The sequence below is a fragment of the Eurosta solidaginis genome, chromosome 4, assembly GCF_040869045.1.
Source record: "Eurosta solidaginis isolate ZX-2024a chromosome 4, ASM4086904v1, whole genome shotgun sequence".
In the NCBI taxonomy this organism is placed as follows: domain Eukaryota; kingdom Metazoa; phylum Arthropoda; class Insecta; order Diptera; family Tephritidae; genus Eurosta; species Eurosta solidaginis.
In genome coordinates, this window is record NC_090322.1 from 90962298 (window position 1) to 90974846 (window position 12549).

Consider the following 12549-nt stretch of genomic DNA (forward strand, 5'->3'; position numbering starts at 1 on the left):
CTACTTTTTTTGCCCCAACCGAAATAAGCATGCGTTCCGACAGTGTAAAGCATGTGTGCATACGTCAAACTGAAATCTCACGCAGAACAAAAATTGGAAATCGAGTTAGGTTTTCACGCATCAAATTCAATTTCGGTTGCTCTCATACAAGTTGTATGTGCATGGGAAATTTTTTACAGAAAATGACTTGCGTGCGTTTATATTAGGTTGACTTCTAGTACTGTTTTTTATAGTTCATTTTATATTTTTTAATAACAAAAATACGTTTTTTTAACCTTTGTTTTGCCATTTGGCGGTAAAGTATCGTTAAAAAGTAAGAAGTATTTTTCACACTACTACAATGACGGCACGGCTATAGCTTCGCCAAATATACAGCTTGCCAAAATGTTGGCCGATGAAAATTAATTAAAATTTTTTATGCAATTTTCAACGTCCTACGGGCGTACAAATCACCATAAAAATACACGTGTGCAATATTCAAGTTTATGTTGGGACGAGAAATGTTTGAAGGGCCTTTGACATCAAAATCTATGATTTCGTCCTCAGAAGATGAATTATTATTTTTGCATAAATATTTTTTGTACTCCTTAATTTTAAGAAATCGTTGTTTATTTCAAAGTCGTGACAGCATTTCTTCAGCCGTTTAAGACCACTTCTTATTGTCAGCAGCGAATTCAACATAACTAAACTAATTTTGTTTCTGTGTTTGCTTTTAATCAAACTCATGTTTGAAAACGTTCTTGCAACTTCAACATTACTTAGTGGCAGCACAATATCGGCAAGCTTTTGGAATTATACTGTTTAACATCAAACCAAAAACTTATTGTTGAAGTAAAATTTTTCCTGTTTTGGAGATAGATATTTTTCCACTGCATTTGTAATCTCGTTATTTCATCAGTGCTAAGTATAGTTCCTTCATTTCTGAAATATGAAAACCTTTGACGTTTTACAATTCTCAATGTGTTTTCAACCGAAAAGAAATATATTTTGTAAGCGTTTCTATATTGTGTGGCAAGCGTTGCCTTAATTGCTCTATTACTTTAATTAAGAAGTCGCGACATATATTTCGTATCTTTCTTTCATTGGATACCTATATATATTTATCTTCTTTTTTAATTCGTATGTATTCTTCAAAGGTATAATGAGAATAAGCTACGGGAGACAAAAATGTATTATAATCTGAAGTTAAAGGGTAGAAACTCTTAGAAGGTGACACTATGCTGTTGCACAAGCTGGAAAGCAAATATACAACCTCATGACATTGTTTATCGATTAAAGTTTTGTTATCAGTTGAGTACCGAGCTGCCAAACACTTTACAAATTTCACAATACATATTGCCGAAATAAATTTGGAGCCAAAAAGGGGCAAACATTTTAAAGAGGACCAAAAAAGAGCTAGGGCTAAGCCGGAATTTTTGGAGCTAAACGCAAAAAAAAAAACAAGTAAAGGTGTCTAAGTTCGGGTGTAACCGAACATTATATACTCAGCGTGAGCTGACGTGTGGCATCGCCCGTTCTAAAGAAAAATGTCTCCCCATTTCCTCTTACAGTAAAAATTGATAAGTGAAATATCATTGATTAAAAACTATTTTTTGCTAAGTTATGGCTTATTATTCTAGTCTACGACCCTTTTAAACTTGTTTTCTATCTAAGTCCATTTTTACTAGAAATATTTTTTGCTATATGAAAATATGTGTACACAATTTCATTACGATATGTTAATTTTTCTTCGAGTTATGGCTCCCGAAACACAGAAATCGCTTAGTCATAAAGGGGCGGTGCCACACCCATTTTCAAAATTTTCAGTGTTTTCCAATTCAATGTTATAACTCAATTTACAAAGTAAAATTATATTGATACAAAGCTCTTTTTCGCTAAGATATAGCTTATTATTTTCGTCTACGACCCTTTTAAAAATCTTTTATATAAAAGTGGGCGTGGTCTTTAACCGATCTCGTCCATTTTTCCTAGAAATTTTTCCTGCTATAGGAAAAATTTCTGTACCCAATTTTATTACGATCGGTTAATTCGTCTTCGAGTTATGGCTCCCGAAACATAGAAAATTGCTTAGTTATAAAAGGATCGGTGCCACGCCCATTTTTTTAAATTTGAAGGTTTTCCTATTTATTTTTATAAATCCACTTGGGAAATGAAATAGCATTGATATAAAGCTGTTTTTTGCAAAGATATAGCTTATTTTGTTCGTCCACGACCTTTTAAAAATATTTTATATAAAAGTGGGCGTGGTCCTTAACCGATTTCGTTAGTTTTTCTTCAAAGCATTCCTTATAGTAAAGGAAACCTCTCTGCCGAATTTTGTTGCGATAGGTTTAACCATTTTTAATTTATGAGTAATAATATTGTAACGTAGCGTTACAATAACATCACCCCCCTGTATTCCCTTATTCACTTAAACCTGAACCTCTCTGTACTTATTTTTTCTATAGCATAGCCAACAACCACTATGGTAAATTACCACACGCAACCAAAGACTGATAGCAAACCAATGGTGTGTTCCGTCAACACAAGAAAATCCCAATAATGGTGTATTGGTTTCTCAACCAGTTTGCGGCACCACCCATATAAACAGCGAATTTGCATTTTTGCAATTCAGTCCTCACAGGTGAGCCAGCGGGAGTGGCTGTCTTTTTAAAGACATACATTTCCCTCCTGCTAGCTAGCTGTGGGGAAGGGGCGCTGTCATGGCGCGGGTCACCCTTCACCCAGGTAAGGACGAGCGGGGCGGATGCCTTTGTGCTATTGCCACCTGTCGCCGTCCTGGGTGTTGAGCGGCCCGACGCCTTAATGACTATATAACCCAGCCCTCTCAGCTCTGACTTCGGCTAATTGAGTGGAAGGGGCGCCGTCATGGCACGGGTCACCCTTCACCCAGGTAAGGACGAGCGGGGCGGATGCCTTTGTGCTATTGCCACCCGTCGCCCCCTGGGTGTTGAGCGGCCCGACGCCTTAATGACTACATCACCCCTCCCCCTCAGCTCTGGCGTCGGCTAATTGAGTGGAAGGGGGGCCGTCATGGCACGGGTCACCCTTCACCCAGGTAAGGACGAGCGGGGCGGATGCCTTTGTGCTATTGCCACCTGTCGCCGTCCTGGGTGTTGAGCGGCCCGGCGCCTTAATGACTATATAACCCCTCCCTCTCAGCTCTGGCTTCGGCTAATTGAGTGGAAGGGGCGCCGTCATGGCACGGGTCACCCTTCACCCAGGTAAGGACGAGCGGGGCGGATGCCTTTGTGCTATTGCCACCTGTCGCCGTCCTGGGTGTTGAGCGGCCCGACGCCTTAATGACTATATCACCCCTCCCCCTCAGCTCTGGCTTCGGCTAGTTGAGTGGAAGGGGCACCGTCATGGCACGGGTCACCCTTCACCCAGGTAAGGACGAGCGGGGCGGATGCTTTTTTGCTATTGCCACCCGTCGCCCCTCTGGGTGTTGAGCGGCCCGACGCCTTAATGACTACATCACCCCTCCCCCTCAGCTCTGGCGTCGGCCGTGGACCGATGCGTGCGCATAAGGGGCTACCGCTGTGCCGTTAAGGTGCACTTCCCCTCCGCCCACGGATCGATCCGCGGTGTTCCAGCTGGTACAGCCCCGCCCCCCTTAAGCACTTTCTATCTAGCGTGGAAGTAGGGCGGCGGGGGTGTCCACCGGTGAAGCCGGCACTAACGAGTCCTTACAGTATCTTCCCAAGGTGACCGACCCCGCGGACTACCGATCCGGCCGAACACTACCGATCAATCCGATACCGTCAACCGACCCCGCCCGGAACGAGCCGCCGCTGTCCAGGCTAACACCATCGCTAGCCTACTTCCCCTCTCACCACGGCCCTGGTACGCGCTCCGTAGCCCACCACCGCTGCCGTCGCATCGTCGCCCCTCTGGTGCCGCCGCTGCCACACCAACCACTGGCCGTTCGCCGTCCTATCGCCATTCAGCCGCCGCTGCTACGACGACCGTTGGCCGTCCGCCACCCTACTACCGTTAAGCCGCTGCGTCCGTGACGGCTCTGCTACGACGACCGTTGGGCGTCTGCCATCCTACCGCCGTTAAGCCGCTGCTACGACGACCGCTGACCGCTGGCCGCTTGCCATCCTACCACCGTTAAGCCGCTGCATACGTCACGCCGCTGCTACGACGACCCTTGGCCGTCTGCCATCCTACCGCCGTTAAGCCGCTGCTTCTATCCCGCCGCTGCTTCCGATCCGCCGTACCAATCCGCCCGTTACCCGACCGTTCAACCGTCCTACCGAACCTCCTCTACTCCACCGACCGTTAGTAGCCGCTCCGCCCCCTCGCCATCTTGCGACGGAAAGCTGCTGCCCGCACAATATCTCCAGCCGTGTGTGCGTGTGTTCGTAACACATAAATATTGTGTATTTATTCAGAAGGGGTTTGTGGGACCTTTACTCGACTCTGGATTGACTGAGCGTTACCCCAGCCTTAGACAAACCCCACCTCATAATATTTGTAACATTTTTTTCAAGAGTCTCAATATCAGTCCACACGCCCGGAAAGCCAGGCACTGTCTAGATAAAAACTTTATAACAGGTATGATTCGTTCTAGCACGTCGCACCAGGCCCGATTCCGATTAAAAAATTAAAATATCTATTAGTTAGGAAAAATTACATCATTATGTATGTGAGCGTAGTACTGGATTTTTTAATTTTGTTTAGAAACCAATTGGGATTTTTTATTATAATTTTTCCAATAATGCAATAATATTAAATTCCACAGGAATAAACAAATTTTTGTCATTTATATCACGATCCATAGATATTGCTACACCGTCAATAAATATCGCGATCCGTGAATCACGTCAGTATTTATTGACCGTGTGACACACGCCACACACTTCACTTTTGGACCGCAAGCATCACAGCAACCCATTTAATCTTATGTTTTTGTTTACATTTTTGTTCGGCTTTGTTAAGTGATTGTGTAAAAGTTGAGTTTGAGTTGCGAAAAATAAAAATGTGTGAAAAACGGCAAACATTGTTTGCATATGGCTTTAAGAAACAAAAAATTGGGAATTTTAGTGTTGAAACTGTAACTATAGAAGAACAAGCAAGTTTTAGTGGAAATCAATTGTGGTGGATGAAACTAAAACAGAAGTTCCTATACAAAGTTTTAATAAGTGGGATGTTAGTAGTACAGATATTGGTGTCTTTTTGGGAACGCAAGTTGAAGACGATAAGAAGTTCCAACTTTTAACAAATCCTTGGACTCCAGATGAATCCTTCAATTTTGTTAGAGATTGCAAAAGAAATCTTAAGTTTCAACTTCATTGGTTGAAAAGGTGCGAATGAACGTTAGGGTGTCTGTTATTTGTCAAGTTGATTTTATTTTGTACTTTTGTACAGAACCTGAAAAAATAGATTAGCTTGTAATAACAGGCATCCTAATGACAATCAAATTAGTCATTATTTAAAAATGAATCTTATCACACAGGTATGAATGGCTTGTGTACACCGAAGCTAAAGGACAAGGGGCTCTTTGTAAATATTGCGCACTTTTTTCTTACGAGAGCGCGGGCAAAGGCGCACACCAAAAATTGCGGTCGCTTATATGTGAACCGTTTACTAAATGAAAGAAAGCAATTAAAGCCTTTGAGAAGCATTCAAAAACCCAATACCATTTGACTAGTGTCATCTTTGCGGATAGGTGAGGTTGACAATTGGGTTTGGAGAAGCTGTATATTGCGCTGGCAACCTGAAGGGTTGCGCTACACAGCCCCTTGAATCTGGTATTTTAGTCGCCTCTTACGACAGGCATACCTACCGCGGGTATATTCTGACCCCCTAACCCGCTGGGGGAAAAAGTTTTTAGTGTTAATTCCCTATTATTTCTCATTCTACTTAGTTCATTTAGTGACTCATTATTACAAGGACTGTTTCCTGCCAATTTTTTACAATCTAAGTCCTCGAATTCTAAAGTATTTTGATGTCACTTCTACCGGACTGCCAAAACGGACCACAGATACGAGTATTTTTAATATCTTGATCCTTGCCGCACTTAGCGGGTTTTTGTTTCATAAAGCGATTTCTATTTCTGTATGTAATATGTGTTCCAAATATGAGCCAAATCGGACCACAAATACGATTTTTTTACCATCTCGATCCTTGAGCCACCTTGCGGCGATATTATTTTTCATATGTGGCTTTCTATTCATGTATGTAATATGTGTTCCAAATATGAGCCTAATCGCAGCACAAACGCGATTTTTTGAAATGTTTCGATCCATGCACTCGATATCTGCGCCAGCTAGCGGCGGTTTTGTTTCATATGTCGCTTTCTATTCATGTATGTATTATGTGTTCCAAATATGAGCCAAATCGGACCACAAATACGATTTTTTTGAATATCTCGATCCTTGCGCCACCTAGCGGCGATTTTTTTCATATGTCGCTTTCTACTCCTGTATGTATTATGTGTTCCAAATATCAGCCAAGTCGGATCACAAATACGATTTTTTGAAATGTTTCGATCCATGCACTACCTATCGGAGATAAAATGAATAATAGAACGAACTTTGGTTTGTATATTACATTTTTAAAATAAAAAACTCCTGCTTAAAAAGGAGCAAAACATAACTACATTTTTTCATATTCGGACTTAACTACACTCCCTTTTGTGATTCAGGAAAATTTCGAAAAAAAAAACGAAAATTATTCCTTCATTATTCATATTATATTTCATTCGACTAACTTCTTTTACTGCCTTCCACTCTATTCGCAACAAAACCTCAATTTAAGCTGCCAAACCATACATATAGTAAACAATGGTAAAATTCTACAAAATTGAAATTGGGATAAAAAACTGCAATATCATAATGAAAATTGAATAAAAATTTTTAATTTTCCATGACAGTTGATTTCTGGATGTAGTTAAAATGTTTATCTGCCTATTTTTTTATCATCAGTGATGAGTAGATATATTCTATTGAATTGAAACTACAAAAACTTCAGCAATAGCATTTTTTCTGAAAAATCGCTGTTTTTCCTATCTTAGACCTCAGTGAGGCACGTGTTAACATTATCGGATTGGTCTGAAACTTTGTATGTATCATTTTCTAATCTCTTGGCATATTTTATGGGGGTGCCGCAGCGGAAAATCTAAAATTGATTTCTTGTGGTCATGGCGGGTATTCTGACTGGACACTGCCTTCTGGCATCACATGCTTTTAAATTAGTTTTGGTCAGTGACAGTAGATGTGGGAAGTGTGGGTTGGAGGAGGAAACGATCGAGAACGTTCTGTGCACGTGCCCTGCGCTTGCCAGGCTAAGACTCCAGCTATTCAATTTATTTATAAGACTCGTTGGTTGAGCGTAAGACTAATGTCTTTTAAGCCCATCATCATTAATTAATTTACAATAGTTTCATATTTAATTAATAATAATAATATCTATATATATATATCATAAAAAATTGCATTAATTTAAATCATAATTAACAACTTATAACAAATATTTTAGGTATAGAAAGATTTATTCCTTAAAATATGAAAAACAGAAATTAAGGTCATAAGAATGAAAAAGTAAAAGAAAATAGGAAGAAATATTTAGATATTTAAAAACTTAAACACTTCCAATTTAAAGCGCATGGGATTTGTTTGTTTGGTAAAGAGTTCCAGAGTTTGACAACACTGACAAAAAACGTTCGTGATGAAGTATTATAATGATGTTTTGGTACGATGAGATTGCGTGTTCTAATCGAATGCGCAAAAGCCAACTTTTCAAAAAGGTACTTTGGATTTCTCATATTAATGAGCTTATGCATATATATAAGATTACGGTACTTCAAGTAGCAAGTCAGATTGCAATCGAGTATCTTGTAACTAAATTGTGAGATGTGGTCATACTTACGCCTACAAAACACATACCTAGCACAGCTGTTTATGGCCATTGCAAGTTTTCGCTCAGATGCGCTATCTAGGTGCCCGTAGATGAGTTCGCCATAAGAAATGAGTAGAACTATAAAGGTTTTCACCAAACGTAATTTTGTGTCCTGCGGGACGAAGTTAGCTGTGTACCACAGCTTTCTTAGAATGAAATAAATTCTAGATATGATTTGGTTTATATAATCGGAGCACCCAAGGTATAAATTAACTTTGTAACCAAGGCTAGTTACCACTGACTCGAAATTTATAGACGAGTCCTCTAAAATTATTGGGGGAAAGAATTCCTCACAATTAGACCTGTGTGAAATACATATGGCTTTGGTTTTTTTTGCGTTAAGAATCAAATTATTACATTTGGCCCAAATAGAGATTGATTGCAAATCATCATTGATTCTAGCTATCAAATCTTCACATAGTTCTGTTGGACGGGATAGATATACTTGTGCATCATCCGCATACAGGTGTATGGACACATTTTTACAGCAGTAGACCATATCATTAATAAAAATACTGAACAAAATCGGGCCCAAAATGGATCCCTGAGGTACCCCCGAATGCAATCTTCTTAGCTCAGAAGCCATATTTTTAGTCACAACCTTTTGCCAACGATTACTAAGGTAATTTTTGAGCAGATTTACCGCGCTTTCAGAAATCCCAAAATACTTTTCAAGCTTGTGCAAAAGTATTGTATGGTCAACTTTGTCAAAAGCCTTGGAGAAGTCCAATAGAGTTAAAACAGTTAAATCACCTTTATCGAAGGACGGTCTAATATCATCAATTACTTTAAGCATAGCAGTTGCACAGCTGTGACCCTTTTTATATCCTGACTGGTTTTCGGCAAGAAGATTATTGTTGTATAGATAATCAACTATTTGCGTAACCATTAGCCTTTCCAAAACCTCTGACAAAGAAGGAAGTATGCTAATTGGCCGAAAATCTGATGGAATGGCACCCGAACGATTTTTAGAGATTGGATTAACTTTAGCTATTTTCCAGGAGTCCGGAAACGTCGAGGTAGTGAGGGAAAAATTCAAAATGTGTGTTAGGGTTGAAAGTATGAATGGAATTATCAGCTTTATAAATTTTAAGCTTACGTTGTCCTCTCCAATGGCATTCGATTTAATTGAAAAAATACTTTTTAGAATATCATACTCAGTCACGGTTGAGAAGTCAAATGTTTTTTCTGTTGCAAGTAGTAAGCTTTCATTCAGTTTAAAATCTCTGCTGCTTTGGATAATGTTTGATTCTAAGAAGTAATCATTCATAGAGTTGGCGTCTAAATTGCATTCTATACTAGTTTTACTCGCAATTCCAACAGACTTTAGATGGTTCCACAATACTTTGTCAGATAAGTTTACATCTAACTTGGTACGGTAGTGCTGGCTTTTAGAGTTTTTCGTGGTCATATTAGCTTTGTTACTGGCAACGCGGTATGCTTCCCAGTTTTCGCGCGTTGGTGTACGTTTCCAACGTATGTATAGCTGGTTTCTCGTTTTTATACTTTGTAATACCACTCTTGTAAACCATGGAGGTTTTTTATTGGGAGCTTTGGCCATTCTTACAGGGATATATTTATCATAAAGATAATTTAAGCTTGAAGTGAAAAAGTCTAGTTTTTGGTTTATATCTGGAAAGAACCAAGCAAGTTCCAATCAAGGATGCCAGCCTCATATATTAATGCATTAATATCAACAGATTTAAAATCCCTGTAATAAAATTGTTTGTGTACATCAGTATTAAACTGTAAATCATACGCTAAAAACATCATATCGTGATCTGATACACCTGGAATGGAAAACTGATCACAATGAAGTACGTTTGAACGATCAGACACACATATAATGTCAAGCAGACTTGATTTACAATTATGACCAAAGCGGGTGGGAAATTTATTTATTACTTCCAAACCAGCAGAAATCAGCCTATCTGTTAAATCAATGGAACTGCTATCACTATTGAGAAGATCAATATTGAAATCCCCACATAACAAGACATGCTCATATTTGGGAGCTAACTCAGCAACTTCACTGAAAAGGCCACTAAGATCAAATCTTCTACTAGGATTGTAAACACATACGATCAAACATTTCCTGCAACCATCTCCAATTTCTACCACCAAATACTCAACCGGATCATCACAACTTGATTTAAATATAATTTTTCGATTAATCCCGGATTTGCAGTAGATGCCGATTCCACCACCTTTCGACCCCGTTTGCCTATCATTTCTTAATAGTTTATAGTCACGCAGTACACAAGTATTATCACATACGGACTCACTAAACCATGTTTCCGTTATGCATACTACATCAATATCAAGGCCCTGCAAAATATAATTAATGTAGTCAACTTTTTGATTATTAAAGCTTCTAGCATTACAGTAGCATAATTGCAACCCGGTATACTTCCTTTTAACAAGCTTCAAGAGAAAATTTAAACATCTTTTGTCAGCAGTAAAACTCATATCTGCGTTAAACGTGCTGAGATCCAAAATCGGCGCAATTAATTTGGAAGTTTACAGTGTCAGCAATTGAGTAATAGAGAAAAATACACAATATAAAAACAAAAGAAGAAATTAAAGGGAAAATAGGGAAAAATGAAGAGAATATAATATATATGTCAACATTGTTTGTCTTAATTTTTACGTAATGTGACTTGACTGGCTGACAAGTGCATCAACGCTCTCTTTGCTGTCCATAAAAACTGCCTCTTTTCCGTGATGTACTCTCACATAGATTCTCCCTCTAATGCTAAATGCCGACGAAATGAGTTTTTGACGTTTCAGTTGAGTTGCGTAATGCATTAGAGCTCTATTTGCTTTTGTCAAACTTTCATGTATGTAGAAATTACCCTCACCGCCTTGACCAATATCGGATAGCATCATTGATCTCTTTTTGTGTTTACAAAAAGCAGCGACTGCTTTAAGAAACTCTCGCCTATCATATTGGCAATTGAGTTTAAACAGTATTGGCGCTGAGCTCGCTTGGCTTTTGTTTTGTCGCATACGAAAACACTCACGTACACTAGGCATGGCAAAACCAATTGCCCGGCATACATCACCAAACATCTCACTCAAGTTTTCTTCATTACATTTTGGTATGCCATTTATAATGAGATCTGTTGACACCGCCGCACTCTCAAACTGCTCAATTGTTTTTCGCGCCTTTTCTGCTTCCGCTTTGAGCGATAAAAGCTCAGATTGGTTGCCATCGACTGCTGTTGATCTCAAGCTCTCAATAGCAGTGACTCTATTTTCAATCACGTCTATTCTTTTCTTTGTACTAGACAACTCACCAGCTATTTCACTCAACCGCTGCATAAATCTTTCTTCCAAACCACTCATGGAGTCGTTTAGCCGTATGATTATATTGTCCTCGTGTTTATTGAGTCTTTCTTCCAGCAATTTCATAAATTCAGCGCTTCGCGTGCCCGACATTTGTTCAAACAAATATATATATATAAATATATGTAATTAAATTTACAGAAAAATATAAAATATTGCACGATAAACAATCGGTGGCCCCTCTTAAAAACTTTTAAAATGTTCAACGCGGTTTTATGAAGCTTAAAATTGTGATTTCTTATTTGAATACTTTGTTTAGACACACAAAAAGTCGTGATTTATTGCCAGCCAACACACGCACGTCTACTCTCTTTGCATTCCCGTTCCTAATATGTGGAGTGATACAGCTGTCGGATCTAGAAGCAGTAAGTGGCATTGGTCGTAGAAAGCTTCTATTATTTTCCAAGAGCCGGAGTTATTTTTGAATTTAGGTCCTGGTTTTTGATAGGGGTTTTCAGTTAAAATAACTTCAGGTAAAACTACGGACTCATACAGTCTATGTAAAGTCTTCTCGGGCCAGCCAGTTCAACGTAACTTGATTCAGGTTACCATACGGAACCCCAGATGCCGGAAACATTTTTAGCTAGGCATCTCTGATTCCGAACCTAAGCCTATTTTCCCTCTATTTCAGCGACTTTTACCAACTTAACTAAAATCAACAGTAGGTATTTAAAAAAGAAAATCTAGAAAAAGGTGTATAGCTGGAAAAAATAATCCGCATAGCTAATCTGAGAAATATACAGCTAAATCAAGTAAAAAAGAAAAATAACAATTGCAATAATACTTCTAAAACTATCTCTCAATTTAGTATTTCTTTATTTTTTCGTCTTTAATTACAGAGCAAGTTTGCAGCATTTGCGGAATATGAAGGAACGTTTAATTCTGATAGTTTCGACTTTCAAAATTTATCGAATAGCGACTATGTTTTCATGCGGTGGAAAGAACACTTTCTTGTACCTGATCATACCATAAAGGACATAAACGGAGCTTCCTTTGCAGGATTTTATTACATATGCTTCATAAAATCTACCGGTAAAGTCGAAGGGTATTACTATCACCGCTCTTCTGAATTATATCAGTCCATTGAATTGGAGCACATATTTGAAAGTGCGTCGGAAATATATGAATTTAGATAAATATACGTTTGTAAATAGATGTGTTGATGAATATGCTTGCTGGTTGAGGTAAATAAAATAAGAGTTTGCAACTACTTAGTAGTGGTATAATTGCAATCAGCGAAAGTACTTACCGATTACAATTCCTTTTACAGAATAAAATCAAAATGCGAATAAA

General features: G+C 38.9%; 1 protein-coding gene across 5 annotated transcripts in view; it reads left to right on the forward strand.

The window, feature by feature from the left end:
* LOC137250051 (glucose-induced degradation protein 4 homolog) overlaps positions 1-12549 on the forward strand; it is a 233725-nt gene extending 221176 nt beyond the window's left edge. For all 5 annotated transcript variants that reach the window (XM_067782279.1, XM_067782277.1, XM_067782280.1 and 2 more), the window contains exon 4: positions 12096-12549. In XM_067782279.1, the coding sequence (XP_067638380.1) occupies positions 12096-12392 (297 nt within the window). In that variant the 3' untranslated portion in view covers positions 12393-12549. The remainder of the gene's footprint in view (positions 1-12095) is intronic.